At 57.6% G+C, this 17239-nt stretch overlaps 2 protein-coding genes across 2 annotated transcripts; one reads left to right on the top strand and one right to left on the bottom strand.

Moving 5' to 3' along the window:
- Positions 1–1557: 1557 nt before the first annotated feature.
- VOLCADRAFT_89266 (uncharacterized protein) lies at positions 1558–8831 on the bottom strand (the record flags this gene model as incomplete). Its single annotated transcript, XM_002948869.1, has 13 exons — positions 1558–2229; positions 2808–3010; positions 3690–3830; positions 4172–4219; positions 4609–4784; positions 5255–5294; positions 5338–5614; positions 5686–5853; positions 6191–6526; positions 6728–6820; positions 7431–7592; positions 8145–8301; positions 8761–8831. The coding sequence occupies 13 exons, from the start codon at positions 8829–8831 to the stop codon at positions 1558–1560; spliced, it is 2544 nt and encodes an 847-aa protein (XP_002948915.1).
- A 1532-nt stretch (positions 8832–10363) lies between these two features.
- VOLCADRAFT_58919 (uncharacterized protein) lies at positions 10364–12279 on the top strand (the record flags this gene model as incomplete). Its single annotated transcript, XM_002948976.1, has 3 exons — positions 10364–10447; positions 11289–11423; positions 12028–12279. Coding segments are annotated over 3 exons (471 nt in total), but the record flags the coding sequence as incomplete, so codon positions are not given.
- Positions 12280–17239: the final 4960 nt, after the last annotated feature.

Raw genomic sequence — 17239 nt, 5'->3', positions numbered from 1 at the left:
CACAACCCAACCTCCGGCGTGGCTTACCCTTCTCCCCAAACGCCCCACCCTTCCGTCCCGGACAGACAGACCTACTTCTGCCCCCAGTGAAAGGAGTTCTTCCTCGTTCCCAAATTCTCTTTCCCAAAGTGCCCTTCTCCATCTCCCCCCCCCTTCCCTCACGCCTGCGTGTGTGTGTAGGGGAGGGGAGGTAGGTATGCGCCCAACACGAGTTATGTATGTATGTAGGGGATCGCGACTTCCCGGTACAAAAAGAGGGAGAGGGGGGAAATGTGACGTGTCCTCTGTGTGCAAGAGAGGTGCGTACGGTCGCGCATCTTTCCGTACAACCCGCACAAAAGCAATGGAATTTCAACCGTCCAAGATAAAACGCAGTACAGTGCAAGTGTGAGTGTACGAGAAAGCGTCGTACTTCCGTACATCTATTTCCTCGCTCAACCCGCCCATATACCGTCTTCAGCTCTTTACGCATGGCGACGAGGACAGAGGACCCAAGGGCTCCGTAATCTAAAGTCAGGTCAAGTCAAGTCAAGTCCAGACTCTGAGCTGCCAAGACTCGAGTGGCGAGGTCCTGAGGAACGCTCCTCGAAGTGGTCGTGGGAGGTCTCCGTCGCCGTGCGGATAACCCTGCGTGCCGTTATGCAGCCTGGCCCGGGAGAGGCAGGGAGCTGTGTAGACTGCAGCAACCAAAGACCCCCCATCACAGTGCTTCCCCCTCAGCCACGCAATCACCGCATACACACACAAACACACACATACATACATACGTACTCAGTGCTTGAACGTGCAGCGGAAAACAAAACATTCTTATGCACGCAGGACCCACTCCGCATCCATGGATGTTATTGTGGTGGTCCTGCGTGAGCAGCAGCAGCAACAGCACCACTACCACTGAGAGGTCGTACATGCCCACACACCCATCTGTCCCGCCAACGCATACCACACAGCCGCTCTTTCACAGCTCAGCAGCGTTTCTGTACCCCGCACCAGCTGTTAACCGCTCATTGCCCCTCTGGTCTGGTCAGGGACTTGGTGTGCGGTGGCGACTACCACACGAAGGACGGCTGTGCCTGGCGGGCTCGGCAAGATAACGCCATCAACAGAGCGAAAGGAAGACAGCCGCAACGACGGCAACGTGGCAACAAAGAGCTAAGTACAAATGAACACACCAGCGTACTATAGCACCAGCCGCCGCAGCCGCGCACTGGTCGCCTGGATGGGTTCCCCCTCCCCCGCCTCGCCCTCCTCTTCCCCTCCAACTCCTACTACTGCTACCCCCTCTCTCTCTAGCTCGCCGATTGCCCCCTACCTCCCGCAAAGGAACTGAATAATGCCACGGTAACAGCAGTAGCAGCAATAGCAGCAGCAGTAGCTGCCACAACGCCGAAAGGACCGCCATGGCCGTCTCTCAACCTCTCAATGATCGAAACACCCTCTGGGCCAAGGGCCACCAGCGGTCGCTCCAACGGACAGTCCTGACAGTTCCCTTCCAGACCAGCAACACACAGAGAGACGCCGCTGCCACGCTGCTGCTGGTTCAGATGTTTCTCTCTGGCGTTATGCCGCCGCGGGCTGCTGGACCTCGCGCGGGATGGCGCTGTAGCCGCTGCCATTGCCATTGCCGTTGGTATGACCGTTGTGGCCGTTCAGACCGTTTCCGTTATAGCCGTTACCGTTGCTGTATCCGTTAATGCCGTTATGGCCATTTCCCGCCATATGGTAACCATTGGCGCTATGGCCGTTGAGATACCCGTTTCCGTGACCGTTAGTGTAACCGTTTTGCGCCGCCACAACCGCCGCCTCCTGCACCATCGGAGCTCCATAAACCACGCTTCCGTTCCCATTTCCCGCCGCAACACCGTTACCGTTACCATTTCCGTTACTACTGTGTCCTCTGTTGGCGCTTATGAGGTCACCGTTGCTCAGATTGCCGCTGCTGCTGCTGCTGCTGCTCGCCATCCCCGCCACACCACCATTTCCATTGTCAGGTCCTCCAAACGCCTCCACCTCCACCTCCACCTCCGCCGACCCCGTCTTCTCCCCCAAGTCCGTGTGGTGGTCCATAGAATCGTCCTGCATGCTCGCATGGACGCTGCTGGCGTGACCGTAGTTGTTGACTCTCGACAGCGTGGCCACAGCCCTCAGCCAGGACTGGCTCATAGCCAGGTACACCGCCACCATCATGGGCAGCTGACCGGCGATGGCGCCGCCACACAGCAACAGCAGTACCTGGGGGTGAGTGGGGATGTGGAGGGGGAACGAGGCACGGAAAGAAGCTAAAGGATAAGGCAAACGGGACAATAAGAGGAACGAGCCAAGGCGAGGCGAGGGGGCGGAGCGGTGCAGGAAAGGGCGGGTTATAAGGGGTTTGGCGCAGAGCCTCCATCCACATCCTTACACCTAATTGTTTTATATTAACATAACAGTGTAGCAGTCAGTCTCTGTCGGAAGGCCCCGTTTGGCGGCTGGACTATATAACACTTTGCCCAGCCGTGGCTCCTGCTTATCCTTTAGGCAGTTTGGTGGGCAACCAACCAAACACACGTACCCCCCCCCCATCCAAGACACTGACCGACGAGTTCCTTCCACAGGGGTCCCCCTACAGCCCTAGGGTAACCCTTACTTGCAATGCAGGCAGTAGCTTGCATGCAGTGCGCGGACCAGGAGCCACAGCACCATGACGGGCATAACTGGGGTCGTAATGATGCCGTATGCCGTACATTCAGTGAAATAAGCACTATTGACATACCTACATACCTAAACACACACGCACGCTGTTGTCGTTGTCCAGAACCCCATTACCGCACCTGTTGAAGCACGCTGCCCCCGCTCTTGCCGGCCTGGCTGCCGACCACGTCGATGGCTGCCTTGCCCTTAGTACGTCCCTCCTCGTCCAGGGAGATGTAAACCATCTCCTCGGCGGGCTTGAACAAAGAAAACTTGGCGGACTTGCTGAAGACGTACAGCAGTGCGCCGCCGTACACGAGCAGCTGCAGTAGGCCCATGCCGGCTGCGGAGGTGGCGGCGGTAGCAGCTTCGGTCGTGTCGGGGCGGGGATGGGGGCGGGGTTGGGGGGTTGCCAAGCTGGTTATTTCGGGGAGGTTGGTGGGCGTTAGGTTAGGCGCGTTCAGGTGTGGATGTGGTGGGGGGAGGTGGGGGGGAGGTGGGGGGAAGGGCAGAGTTCAAAGCAGCAACAACGGGTGGTGGCAGTGGTGGGTAAGTGTAGGGGGTTATGTGTGGATACGTGTAGGGGGTTATGTGTGGGGATAAGAAGTGGTTGTGCGGGGAGATAGCATACCCCCAGACACGGGTGGTAGGCTAAACGGCGCGGTGACACGTCCCGTCACGGGAGGCGGGAGATCGTTTAAAGGCGCCTCGTGGGGCGCTAGCATGAGGGGAAAAGAGAGAATTGACACAGAAACCAACAAGTAAAAGCTCTCCAGTTCCGACCCGGGCGGCCCAAACCACTACTTATACCAAGGGCTCCAGGCCGACATCGCAAGCGACCAACCACCACTCACCCTGCGGCCGTGCTCTCCCCTCCTAGGGCAGACCGTGCGTAACCCTCACCCAGCCCCCCAGCGTGTATTTCTCCCCCCCACCTCCCCCCTTCTTAGAGTTTAGTTAACTTTAACCCCCAACCCTGTTACCCGCTCCCTGGCCGCCCCCGTACACTCCCATGCACTCACTGGGCGCCAGCACAAACTGGTAGACCATGGCCGTCGCAAAGAACAGTCCACCGCCGTACAACAGAATCTTGGGGGTAGCTGACGCCACACCTGCCCAGCCCAGTCGCTCAAACATGGTGGGAGACAGCACCATCAACAAACCTGCACATAATTACATACATACATACGCACAGCAGCAGCAACATCATCAACGGCATGGCAAAGCTGATGGACTGGTCTGCAGCACGGGAACGGGTCCATATGCAGCCACACAGCGCTACATCGATTCCAACACCAGGGGGGCGGCGGGGTACAGGGTCGAGTTGTGTGTGTGTGGGGGGGGGGAGAAGACGAACCACACGAGTGAAGCTGCTGCCAGGGCAAGAGTTGAGGGGGGGGAAAGAGAAGACGGCCCACAAACGCGTGATGATGATGACATACATACGGTTCGGTGGAAAGGAAATACCCAAGGCGCCACTTGCGCACGGGAGGAGTCAACTGACTGACATTACCGCCCCACGTACTCACATTCGCCTGCTGGGGGTAGTGTGCTATGTGAGGGTTTGTGAGGGTTTGTGAGGGGGGGAAGGGGGGTGTAGATGCACAGATCCGTACAGATTCCCACACACAATTCAGAGGGGTGTCAAGAGTATGGCGGTGTGCAGAGTACGGTCGCCAGGGAGGGAAGTACGGGGCAGGGCAAGGCAAGGCAGTATCAGGCAGCTCTAGTATCAGGCAGCTCTAGTATCAGGCAGGTAACGAAACAGGTAGATATCGCTGACCTCCCCGCCACCCACCCACCCTATCCCACCTCATTGCATCATAATACACCTTTTACTTGACCCACCACAACACCAGCACAGCCGCGCACCCATCCACCCTCGCGCACACCCACCCCCCAGCCCTCGCACACCTAACTCCCCACCCCTCGCGCACGCACCCGTCACAATCCCCTGCCACGTGGACACGTCCCCCAGGAAGGACGTGAAGGCCGCAGGGGTGGGGTACAGCAGCCGGATGTGGCTCTTCCAGGCGAACTCCATCAGGTTTGTGCACAGCCCTTGCGCCATAGACATCACCACCAGGCAGCGGATGGGGACCGACGAGGCCAGGGTGCTGTATGTATGTATGTATGTGCGTATGTATGATCGGGCGGAGGGGGGAAACAGGGTGGAGGGGTCGGGAGGTGGGGTGTGTTAGAGCAACGAGGTACCAGGGGGATAGAGATGGTTGCCCGTACAAGCACTAATCCAGTACTACTACTGCCACTACCATTAATTTATCACAGCGCATGTGTTTTGGACGGCCAGTACGGCACTTAAGTACAAGGATACGTCATATAGACTTCGCAGCATCTTATGCGCCCGGGATGTACGACCTTACCGATAAATCTCCGATAGATTTTGTTTGCTCTGCCGCCGTTTCCCTTTGATGCTGCTGCTGCTACTGCCGCCAACTGCCCCGCCGTTGTCCGTCGCAGCGGCAGCCGCCGGCGTCGTCGTTGTCGTCGTCGCGGCCGACGCCACCGCGGTCATTGTGGCGGCGGTAGCAACCAGATCTCCGCCCTTCCCCTCCCGCGTCCCCACCGCCGCCGCAGCAGAATCCGGCGACGTCGGCGCTGCCGGTCTGGAAGAGGACGACGCGGCGGCGGCGGGCGAGGAGGATGTACTGGCGGCGCTGAGGGGCTGCATCTGGTTTTCCAAACTGCGCGGCGTCGCGTCCGCTGCCGCTGCAGCCGCTTCCGCCGCCGCGGCGGCTGCGCGGCGGCCGGCGCGCGCCGCCTGTTGCTGCTGATGCCGCCGCTCGAGTCGTTGTCGGTTGTCCCGTACGGAGATGGCGTGATGGAGGACGAGTGCTAGCGTAGAGAAGACCAGTACGACACCCATGAGGGACTGTACTTCACTTGTGAAGGAGGCCGCGCCATGGGAGGCAGGCCCGGAGAAGAACTGCAAAACATACATACAAACAAACATACAGACATATAAACGCATACATACATACATACATACATACTTACATACATACGCATGAACACGACCCGGGAGGGCCCCGTGGGGATGGGCGGAGTCTCTTGCCACACACACTCGCACCCTTGCTGACTACATTTCACAGAGGGCAGGGGGGCGCCGATTGGAGCAGAGCAGGGCAAACTGCCCCACTGACCTCGATGGTGTTGGTGCTGGTGCTGGTGTGTGTGTGTGTGGGGGGGGGGGGGAGACGAACCACGGACGAGTGAAGCTGGTGTGTGCGTGTGTGTGTTTGGGCGTGTGTGAGGGAGGGGGGAAAGGGGGGAGTGCAACCGGCAGTACCGGGAGCCCTCCAACCCGTTTGTGAACGTGCAGTACAGCTCGGGGTGCTTTACATGCCCCATACCCACCGCCCTTCCCCCAAACAGGCAAACATGTACATATACCCATGTATACATACATATATATACCTAAGGTTATACATACCTAAAGTCTTTTCAACAAAAACACGTCCAAACGTTTCCTCCCCTGACAAGAACCCCACATCGCGCTTACCTTGAGGACGAAACCCGCCAGCGCCTGCGCCACATTCGCACCCAGCCCGAACAGCGGGTATAACGTGGGCGCGTCCGCTAGGCTCGTGGTGTCGTTGGCTAGCCCCCAGAACAGCAGCCCCAGACACACATCGCCCCACAGCTCCGACATGCAGAAGAACAGCGTGAATGTCCAGTTGCGGATCATGCCCACGGCGCCGTCCAAGCCTAGGGGCAGGGTGGCGGCCAGGCCCTCGGCCCAGCCGACAGGATGCAGGTGGTGGTGGTTGGGGTAGAGGAGGAGGGCGAAGGCGACGAAGAACGTCATGAAGACCGCCACGATGCCGTTGAAGAGGGCCTGGTGGGATGGGGGGTGGGGGGGGGCGTGTGGGGTGTGGGGTGGAGGCAAAGGTTGAGTGAAGGCGGAGGGGGAGGGGAATGCACAGGTGGCGAGGGAAGGAGGGGTCGTCGCCGTATGTAAAAAACACCCACGCGCACAGAAGCACACGCGACTTCTTTCCGACAGCTAAGAAAACGACCCGTGCTGCCCCGGCCTCACCTGCCTCCGAAACCGCTGTGATGCGTACGAGTACAGCAGCAGGAAGATCAGCGAGGACGGCAGTACGGCATACACCGTCAAGTAGGGAATGACCTGTTGGCGATGCGGAGGGCAAAGAGAAAGGGACAAGTATGGGGCCAAGGGCTGGCGATATACACACACATACACACACATATCAAGCAGCATGGACCTGATCAAGCCCCGGCCCCCCCGCCCCACCCTGGGACTATCCGGGTATCCCTCCACAGCACACACCGGCCCTATCCAATAGGACGACGACGACGACGACGCCTCGATCTACAGCTCTAAAATCCCCTTAAACTCCCTTTCCGGCCCCCCCGACTCGTATAAAGTTCATAACCATTGTGCGCTCCGCCCAGGCCGACAGGACAGCAGCGGGAGCAGCAGCCGTTGCCCGCGCAACCGCCATAACAGCAACTCCACACGCTGGATTTCCCTTTCCCTTACCTCCAGTCAGCCAACCAGCCACGGCCAGGACAATGACAGCCGCGAACCCCCCTTTGGCCCCCCGGCTACCTCAAACCCCAGCTGGGCTGATTCCCCAGGCCCTCCTCTCCTCCCCCCCTGCATACTTCCCGCCCCACACCGTATTAACCTCGGTATTCCAAACCCCCTTAAGGTTAACCGGGGGAGAAAACCCGGAGACATTCCCCCTTCTCAAGCCCCCCCCCCCGCCAATCACCTGCGCTCCACCCCCCGCCGCCGTAATGACCAACGTGTCCTTCAGGCTGTCCAGGATAGTGTTGACGAAGGCCAACATGAAGAACAGACCCACCATCGGCATGAACTTGCCGGATAAGGCCCAGAACCGACTGGCCTGGCTCGTCACCGTGTCAGCCAGGCGCTAGGAGCGAGAGGGAAGGGACGGAAGGGGGAGGATAAGGGAAAAGCATGGAAATACCAGACGCGATAGCGGGAGGCGTCAAAAGATGATGGCGATGATGATGATGATGATGATGATGACGATGATGCAACATCCAAACTAAACAGCTGGTGATGTCCAAGGCGCCAACAGAGGGAGGAGAGTGGTAGACTACCCGAGGACGAGTTGTTACGGACTGGGTTAGTGGGGGGAGGGATGGCTGGGCTGGGAGATGGGGGCGGGAGATGAGGCGGCGTGATGCCGTACGGATAGATAACTTGACACGTTGCTGGCGCGAGAGGTTTGGGGGGATGATGGATGAGGGGTGTTTCGGGCGATGCTGTGGGCCCACATCGCATCTTCCATCGTCTGTCATTCAGCAGGACGTCGTTTTGCAGCGCTGTGCATAACTTTGCCTTTGGCGCATGAGTATATCGCTGCTCTTTGTCTACCGATTCGGTGGCCAATGCTGGTATGCTTAGCGCTGTTAACTCTTCAGTATTATGAGAGTTGCAGTCCACGGTACGTTCGTACCTGCATCTCTGCGGTCAGGCTGGGCGCCGCTCCGGAACCATTATCCCCGGCGTCCCCCGCTGCGGCCGCAGATGCAGCCGCCGCTGATTGGACTCCATTACGCCGATTGGGTAAAGGCGTGCGGAGCTTGGCGCGGAAAGCTGTGCGTGGTGCATGGCTAGAGGCGGTACGATGCGCATGCGTGTCAAATTGCGGCAGCCGCCGCAAGGCATCTACGAAGCACGACAGGAGTGAAGGTCACAATGGTTAAAGTGACTTGAATCTGTCTGTAATCCGCAGTCTGGGGTTGCCTTGCTCCCTCTGCTGACCCGCGGTCCTAGAAGACGGTTGCCCCGAACCACGTCATGACGCTTGGCTAAGATTAAAGCAGCAAAACTACAAAACTGTGAGTATCCAGGATCTGACAACACTTTATGCAAATTCCAAGACACAGCTGTGCTAGCCGCTGCCATGCACGCAAAGGTACCTGAAACAGCTGGGCATGATTTGCGAAGGCCGCCGCCGACGGCTGGATTATGCAGGGACAATTGGCATCTATGAAAAAATTTGGGACACGAGTAAGTATTGAATTCGGTTCATTCGTGCAACGACTCGACAAAAGGCGCAAGTTCCTCACCGCGGCGTGCGGAAGCGAAGATCTTGAAGTCCTGTCGATATGGGACCTCCCAATATGTAGCCTGATGCCATGCGCTACCAGGCTGTGAATCAGCGCGTGGCAATCTAGTTTGTGGTGCTGGGGCGCGATGGGGGGAACCAAAAACGTCCTCGCAGCTACAAAGGCTATGGACCCCCAAAGTATATGTCAGACACCTATAATGTTTAAGATAATGCTATCTAGGAGATGCAGGTTGTTCTGTTACCAACAAGCAGAGTAGGGCTTATCGAACAAAAGATTGCAAATGAGAGTATAATTTGCCCGACATACTAGCGCCTAGGGTCTGCCTTCTTGCTGGTGAATTTTTAATTTAGCTCCTGCTGGGCAGTAATACGCAAGGGTTACCAGACTGTACGGCCTCAAACTCTTGCATGACCGTTTCAAGTTCATCCAGAAATAGGCGACAGATCAACGTAGTTTAAGGCAGTCAGGGACCACCTCAATTAACTCTACGGCTATGGGTTGTGTAAACATGTTTGTACGGAGCCCACTTGTGACCAGCTTTTACTTGACCAGATTGCAATAATGAATCACATTTTCCGAACTGTCCTTCTCTGCAACGGTGCTAGATTTGATGCACATGCCAGGCCTTGAAAATGCGGGAAAATGCGGAACGCTACCTAATAAGACTTGTATGCAAACGGCGACAACGTTGCAATCAGGACAGGAGACGGGCGCTCTGGACACCCTTAGCAAGTCAGACGTTGTTGCGGCTGTCGACGATGGCTTGGCGGCAGGAGGACCAGTACAAAAGCTCTTCCGGGCGATGTCAGAGGTATGAAGGAGCATCTGCAGCCTGCCTCGTTCTAGGGCAGAGTCTCATCCCGCCTTGTGCCGAAACCCCTTTCCCTCAGCTGCACTTTTTCCGGATACCACGCCTCGCCTCGCCTCGTGTCAGGCGCACCCAATTTGAGCCAAACCTTACCATTACGCCCTCCCCTGGCCTATCACCGCGAATCGCGGCCTGCGAAACATTCTCATGCCCTCTCTTCCAGGTCCAGCGCTGGAGCCGGGCTAACGTCACCATTATACTTAAATTCTTGGAACCGTATTATTGCCATGGCGTCCCCACCTGCCGCGTTGGGTTTCAGCACTCAGTTAGACTGCCTGCGGTTTCGGTGGGGTCCCACTCCCAAAGCCCATGCCACCCCCCTACTCTCAGCCCTGTCGCCGGCCGCTGCCATGTACTTTGCTGCGCGTCCCTTCCCTCCTCACTCTGCATTTCACCTGACCAACACTATGCCTACCTTCTTCCGTGCGTTAGCTCGGAGCTCGCCATTCTCCGACATCCCTAATGCCATCTCCTGTCCCTCACACCCCATTCTGGGCCCGCCAGTCATCAGCTCCGGGTTCATCACCCACAACAAAGCCTCAAGCCCCCTCCTGACCCAAAACCTCCCATCACCCCCCACGCCTACCCTCGTTGGCAGATCGCGACCATGGACTTTGAAGTGTCCCCCTCTCAACTCATGGCATCCCTAAGTACCCCTGACTCCACGGTCGTTGACCTCACAGCCCCAACTGACAGACATACATCGACACGCACACGGCCCCCAACCCCCAGGCCGGCTGCCCCATGGACCGCAGCTACTTCCATGTGCTGCGGTGCAGTGCAGCGGTGGGCGGCGGATTCTCTCCCGAGCACGGGGTGAGGTGCGAGAAAGGGTAGTCGGGTTGCTTCAGGCAGTTCCTGCTGGGGTGGAGTAGAGACGGGGGAGGGAGACGGGGGTGGACCGTGGTATCTAATCGAGCCTGGTGCTGCAGGACATATCTGCACTGCCCGTGGCATGTATGTCGGTCTGTCGGGGTAACGGGATCCATTGGGTGGTTGTTCCTCATCCCTGCATAAGTAGATCACCCTCCAGATCCAGATCCAGGCCCGCAACTGATTTTCACTTCGGACCAGTTGCAGTAGCCGGCGACTGCAACCGCACAGTTCGCACACATACCCCGATTAGCCGAGCTCACGCCTACTTAGCAACAAGGGCCTGGACGGGGTGGGGCTAGGCCCCGGTAGAGGGGCTAACCGTAAAGATCTGGCTATAGCAGAGCTCGCTTCCTAACCAGTCTGCAGTGCATCTGCGGCTTTTGCATTTTAGCTCCTGACAACAGACCTATGGGACATTTGTCAATTGACCCAGTGAACCCTTGGGTCAACTGACCCACGGGTCAGCTTTACCGCGGCTATGGTCCGATCTATGGACTGCTCCCTAGCGGATCTGCGTGCAGCTCGCAGGTCCATGGGAAATCAAATGTTGTTGCATCTAGTGTGTGTGTGTGTGTTACATGGTAGTGGGGTGCGTCGTTCCCCGTATACACCTGCAAACCGCCCAATACGAGCCGAGGGGCTCAAGGGCTGCCAGATCGCCTGTAAGCAGCATCCTACCTCGCACTTCAGACAACGCAAGTGAGAAAACATATTAGCGACCATAGGGAATGAGTCTACTGACCTATGGCTCGTTTCTCTTGTGTTTTCCCCGGCTCCCCAGGTCATTCTCTGCCATAACCGGCTGCATACCCGCCGGGAGGTCCTGAACGCCATGACACACGAACTAATACACGCATACGACCACTGTCGATATGGAGGTCACATCGGTGCCGCCACTGCGGGGCCGACGGCGGAGGTGCCGTCATCATCCGGGGTGGACTCGGCCTCCAAACCCACTAGCGGCCACAGCGATGACACTGCCGGCAGCAGCATTATCGGCGGCAACAGCATCACTGCAGGAATTAGCAGTGGGCGTGGTGGGAGTGCCGCTTCCGTCCCGCAAGTGAGCGGTGGCGGGGAGGAAGGCGGCGGCACCGTCATCGCACCCAGCGGCAACATTGTTGACAGCTGTAGCGGCAGTAGTGACAGCAGCAGTGGCGGACGGAAAAGTAGCAGCACTATGAATGCCCCGGGCGGCGGCGGCGGCGGTGGCTTGGATTGGAGCAATTGCCGCCATCACGCCTGCACCGAGGTAAGGCTTCCTAAATTTCCTCCCCTGCCTGACCGGTTACCCCTTTTTTAGTAGGTGCAGTGATATATAGTAAGGTAACTGCCGGTGTAGTTGTGCACTGCTCCCTGTTCTGGTGTGTTATGGGGCTTACTTCGTTTGCCCTCCGTTGGGGATCGATTCCCCCGGTGTCCTTTCCTAGGTTAGTTGAAAACTAGGATTCCTCTGAGCCTCTTTTTGGCTTGGTACAGTTTGGGTCGTGATGTGATTTTTTTCCCTTGATAAACTGCAGATTCGGGCCGCGAACCTGAGCGGCGACTGCAGTCTTTTTCAAGAGCTGCTTCGCGGCAATCTGCCGTTGTTGCCTCTGGGCTGGGCGGCGCAGCAGCGGGCGTGTGTGGCACGGCGCGCTGCGCTGAGTGTGGCCATGAATCCTGCATGCGGCGGTTCGGATGCTGCCGCAGTGGTGGTTTCAGAGATGATGCCGATCTGTCTGGCAGACACGGCACCGTTCGACGCGTCGGCTGCCGTAGCAACATCCTGAGCCAGTTTTTCCCTTTGTTCCGGTTGTGTTGTCAAATGTACAACAGTCGCAGTGGCCGTATTATGCTTGCAGCAGCAACAGTGTATTGTTCTGTTGTTATAATTGATTGTTGTCGTCACTGTTGGTATCTTCAGGAACCATCCTGAGCATCTTTATTCATGCCACCCGGTGGTGATGCCAGGAATGTAGATGGCGGGTAATATTGGAGTGAATATGTATGTGCGTAAATATTGCTTATAAGATCATATTATTGAAATTACGGATACGTGATTTTTGACAGGAAATAATGCTGGAGGTAGTTAGCATCGCTTTGGCTTGGAAAGTGGTGTGACCAGAGTGTAGAGCTAGTATGGGCGTGTGTGCGACGGCGTAGCAAGGGAGTAAGCCAGAACCACATGCAGATCCAGATGCACACTATGTCGATGAGGAGATAACATGCCCTTACGAGCGAACCCAGCCAACCGCATGATTGCCGTACAGCCTTTTGGATGGTTTGTGTCTTTGCACTGCCTTTCCTTTCGCAAAGCTCGATATGAAAAGGGCATGATCTACGACGCCGCATATGAGGGCCTTCAGCAGTAACATGTGGACACAACGGATCCTCGCACGATGCAGCATCTGTCATTTGTAACAACTCCTTGAGAACACCGTTGTAAATATACCCCATCAGGAACAGTGGCTCTTATACAGTAGTGTTACTATTCATCGTGAAAACCGGAGTTTGCTAGTGGACTAAACTATGGTACAAGCGCTTTGGCAGCGCTGGAGCGCCGGATGCCGTAGGGGTGCTTTTCAGGCTGGTGTACATCGCTCGGTAGTTATGTTCTCCCGTGCAGCCGGTTCGCTTGGGGGCCCCCCAGCGGTCGGGAATCGTCGATTGAGCCCTTCCGAACGGCGCCAACAGACTGGATGGGCGCAGCGGATTGCCGATAAACAGTCTACAGAGCTGAAGCGCCTTGACAAAATGAGCGATCGCCTTCAGAACCAATTGCTGGACCTAGACCATGACTTCCCCGGCGATGACGGCACGTCTGCTCGTGTTCGCAGCAACTCCATGGCGAGCAGCAGCTCCAACAGACGCAGCGGAAGCAGAAGCGGGCGCCAAAAAAATCCTAGCATTCGGTTTACAAAGAACACGCGAGGCAGACGGCCGCGCAGAAAGTCTTTCCGCCCCGTTCCCCCTAGCCCCGAAGTCCTCGTGGCGCTCCTTCGCCGTACAGAATCCAAACGCGCACTGCTGCAGCAACTTAATGTTCATAGCCCACGAGCAGGTCGGTCCATTCGTATCATCGCATGGTTACTTTGGGAGGCACGGACCGTGCGGGTTCACGCTGGGGTAGCCGCTAGTCAGGATGAACTCGTAGCAGAATTAGTGGGAGAGCAGGGTTTGCCAAGCCGCGGGGTTAGCTACTCATTACTCGCGGCTCAGTACACTAAAGCGGTACTCAATTCCCCGGCTTTTCCCCTTCCTCTCCCCAAAGAATAAGAATTATACCTCTTACTACTCTTCCTTGACATGCACGTGTGTGCATGTGGCTTTTCCTGCTGTCCCTCCGCCGTCTTCCGCAGTGGCCAGTCGCCTGCTGCTGCTGTCATCGCTTCTGGACCTTCCGGTGGATCATCTGACGTCAATGTCTCGGCAATGTGGTCGGCTTCTGCTATGTCGACCAGATCAGCTACAAACGGCACTAGCAGCGCTGGCGGACTGTGTACAGGCACTCATGCCAGCGGCGGCGGCGCCGCCACCGCCTTACAGCAGCGGCAACCGCTTCGCTTCGAGCCGTCCGCCGACGGGTAAGGGTGAGCAGCAGGAGCGGCGGCCTGGTGATTGGGGTGGCAGAGGTGGCGGCAACGGTGGTTTCGGAGTGCGTGAGGAGGCTGAGGAGGTGGCTCGGGAGATGGCGGTGGCGGCTCCGGAGTTGCTGTTGGTGTCCCCCCAGAGGTTGCGACGCAGCGGACAGGAGCTCGGCGCAGTCTGCAAAGCGAGGGGTTTTAAGGTGTGTGTAGTGCCGTCCTGTTTCCCTTCACAACCCTTCCTGCATGAATCAAAGCTGCATCGCCTGCTCTGTGCACCCCAGCTCTCCCAGGGGCCCCTTCCCCCCATGGCCCAGGCTGCTACCTTTCCTAACCCCCGTCCTTCGCCAGTAAGTTGGTATATTGGATGTCGGCAGGTGACATTTTGCTCTTTGTTTGCATATGGATTCACCCCCACCCTGTCCGTCCCCACCCCCTCATGCTGCTTCTCCGGCCCTTGCCATCACCACCAGGTGCTGTCCATGCTGTCTCGCCGCCCCGACCTGCTGCTTCAGTCGGCTGCCAGTCTGGCTGCGAAGATGGACCTGTTGCCTGAGCTGTTGGGAATGCCACCCAAACGGCTGCGGGAGGTGCTGCTGGCACGGCCTGACTTACTGAGAAGGTGGGGGCGGGTCGGGGGCGGGTCAGTGTCGTGTTCTGCGGGGGAGAGGGGGGCCGGGAGGGTGAGATAGTGGCTGGAGTTTTTGTTAATCCACAGCACTTCTCTTTCGTTGACACAACAATCCTCCTAGAACCCTAAACCTCCTCCTTCTCTTTCTCCTTCTCCACCAATTTGAATTAAGCCTCTTTGTTTCATCCGTCTTGAGCTTTGGAAACTGATTTAATGAAGTGCTTAAACGCATAAACGGAGCCTCTTGCAGTGTAGACGGGGTTTCCTCGGCCACCTTGGTTTCCTCGATTCCCTCGTTCTTCGTTATCAGGTCCCCTCGTTCTCTGCATGTCTATCACACAGGTCCCCCAGGCAGCTTTCGAAACGGTATCAGCTCCTCGGGGAGCTTTGCGGAGTGCCACCCGACTTCCTAGCAGAACTCATCGCACAGGAGCCGGGCGTGCTCGGTTTCGGAGCGGACACTCTGCGCGCCAAATTCCAGACGCTAGCGGGACAGTTTGGCAGGTTCCAGGATGACGTGGCGGATATGATTCTTGTGGATCCTGCCGTACTCATCAAAGCATCTCCGGCTGCAGCGGCGACGCCGGCGACGATGGAGAAGGTCGCTGCTGCTGCCGGCCCGGCCACTGCGGACGTCTTGCCAGTTTTGGACCAGTTGCTTCAGCTCTCGGAGGCCAGTGGCATTGTGATGGATGCCGTACTGCGGCTTGTCGTACAGGACGAGCGAGTGTGTAGCTACAGCAAGGAGGCAGTGTTGGCACAGCTGGCGGCGCTGGCGGCGGTGCTGGGGCTCCAGGGCACGGAGGAGGTTCGCTCCAGGGTTGGAGAGCATCCTGAGCTGCTACTGCTGCACGAGGAGCAGCTGAAGGGGCGTGCGGAGGCGCTGGCACGGCTGCTACAGCCGCTGCCTGGCACTACCGCCAGCGGTGACGTCAAGTTGCAGGGAACAGACCCGGCGGCGGCAGTGACGCAGCTCCTACAGCGGCATTCAGAGCTGCTGCTGCAAGTGGGTTTGAGGCAGTGGGGGGGGAGGAGGGGATGTGATGTGAGACAGGGACATGGACATGGCAAATCCGTTGCGTTGAAGCTGCGAGCTGTTGCGATATCGAGATTCTGGAATAGGGTGTTTCATCGTTGGTTGTCGTTGCGGACTGTATTGTTGTTGCGGACTGTTGTAGTCCTGTGGTGAACGCGTTGGACGTTTGTGAATCGATATGCGCCCGCTCCTCTCACTCTGGGTGTTGTTGGTATAATGGAGTAAATTTACGTGCCTGCTGCCTTCCCTCTTCCTCACCACCGCGTCAGCTTTCACCAGGTCCGCCTTTCCTCCAGTACCAAGTCACCCAACCCCACTTCATGCATAGATTTGTCTCCAACTGCTGGCCCTCCCCCCGTGTATTTTTTCCAAAGCTCAGCCCCTGTTTCTACTGCTTCTGGCCCACATCACAGCACATCGCAGCACAGCTGTGCTAGCTCAGGTGAAGTCCAATTTCATGATCCCATTTCCATTTCCCCCCGAATCCCCATCCTCTGGCCGCTCGGGATTACCAGGACCCTGCCGATGTGTATTTACGACTGCGTAAATTGAGCCACTTTCTGCTGGGTACGGCACTGGCGCCGATGCCATCAGAGGTGCCGGCAGAGACAGGCGGCTCTGTTGCAGCGGAGCGCTCAACTCCGTCGATGGCGGCGGCGGCGGCGCCGCCGCGGCTGGCGCCGCAGTTGTTGGCGCTCGTCACTGCGCAGCCGTCGCTGCTGACTGCGCCGCCGGAGGAGACGGCGGATAAGCTGTTGGTGATGCAGAGTTTGTTTGAAATCCCTCGGGCGCTGGTTCTGGAGCTAATTTGGCGGGAACCTGGTGAGCTGTTTGATTGCGGACATTAGGGGTATATATATCCTGTGTTTATTGGCGCAGCAGACTGCTCATACTAGGATATATGAGGATTTAGGTAAAATGTGGTAAGAATGTGTGCTTCGGAGCTGACCGCCGGACCGCAGCGCAGATTTTAAAGCCGTGGACTCGGCGGCGCCTCGCCATGCTTAAAGCGGTCTCATCTCCATGTCTCACCATCTCTACCCGCCATCCACAGCCCTGAGTTGTCCTCCTCCTTACTCTAAGCCCTCCAGCTCCCTCGTCGTCGTCGTCTTGCCGTATTAAAGGAAATTTCCTTTCCTTTCCTGCCCGTATTTTTCCATTCCAATAATTTCCCTGTTTCCCCTCACCGCCGCGGCCGGGTGTCCTTCTCCCCCCGTCCTATTGATGTTCCCGGTCGGTCCACCAGCACTGCTGGCCGTGTCGGCGGATGATCTGGAACGCAAGTTCCGTGCTCTAGCCGCTTCCTTTGGGGCCTTCAGCTCGGATGCCATCGATGTAGTCTTCGCGGACCCCTCCCTTATCCTTCGAGCGGATACAGACGACCCCGAGTCGCTACTGCCGCCGTCGCCGCTACTGCTGCGAAGGTCGTCAGCAAGGCAAGGTACGAAGCAACAGCTGCAACAGCAACAGCAGGTGGAGCTGCCGTCTGGAGGGGATGT

The sequence above is a fragment of the Volvox carteri genome (genome assembly GCF_000143455.1).
Source record: "Volvox carteri f. nagariensis unplaced genomic scaffold VOLCAscaffold_12, whole genome shotgun sequence".
Taxonomy (NCBI): domain Eukaryota; kingdom Viridiplantae; phylum Chlorophyta; class Chlorophyceae; order Chlamydomonadales; family Volvocaceae; genus Volvox; species Volvox carteri.
Note: the sequence above shows the minus strand (reverse complement) of the source record. Positions and strands in the feature narration are given on the sequence as shown.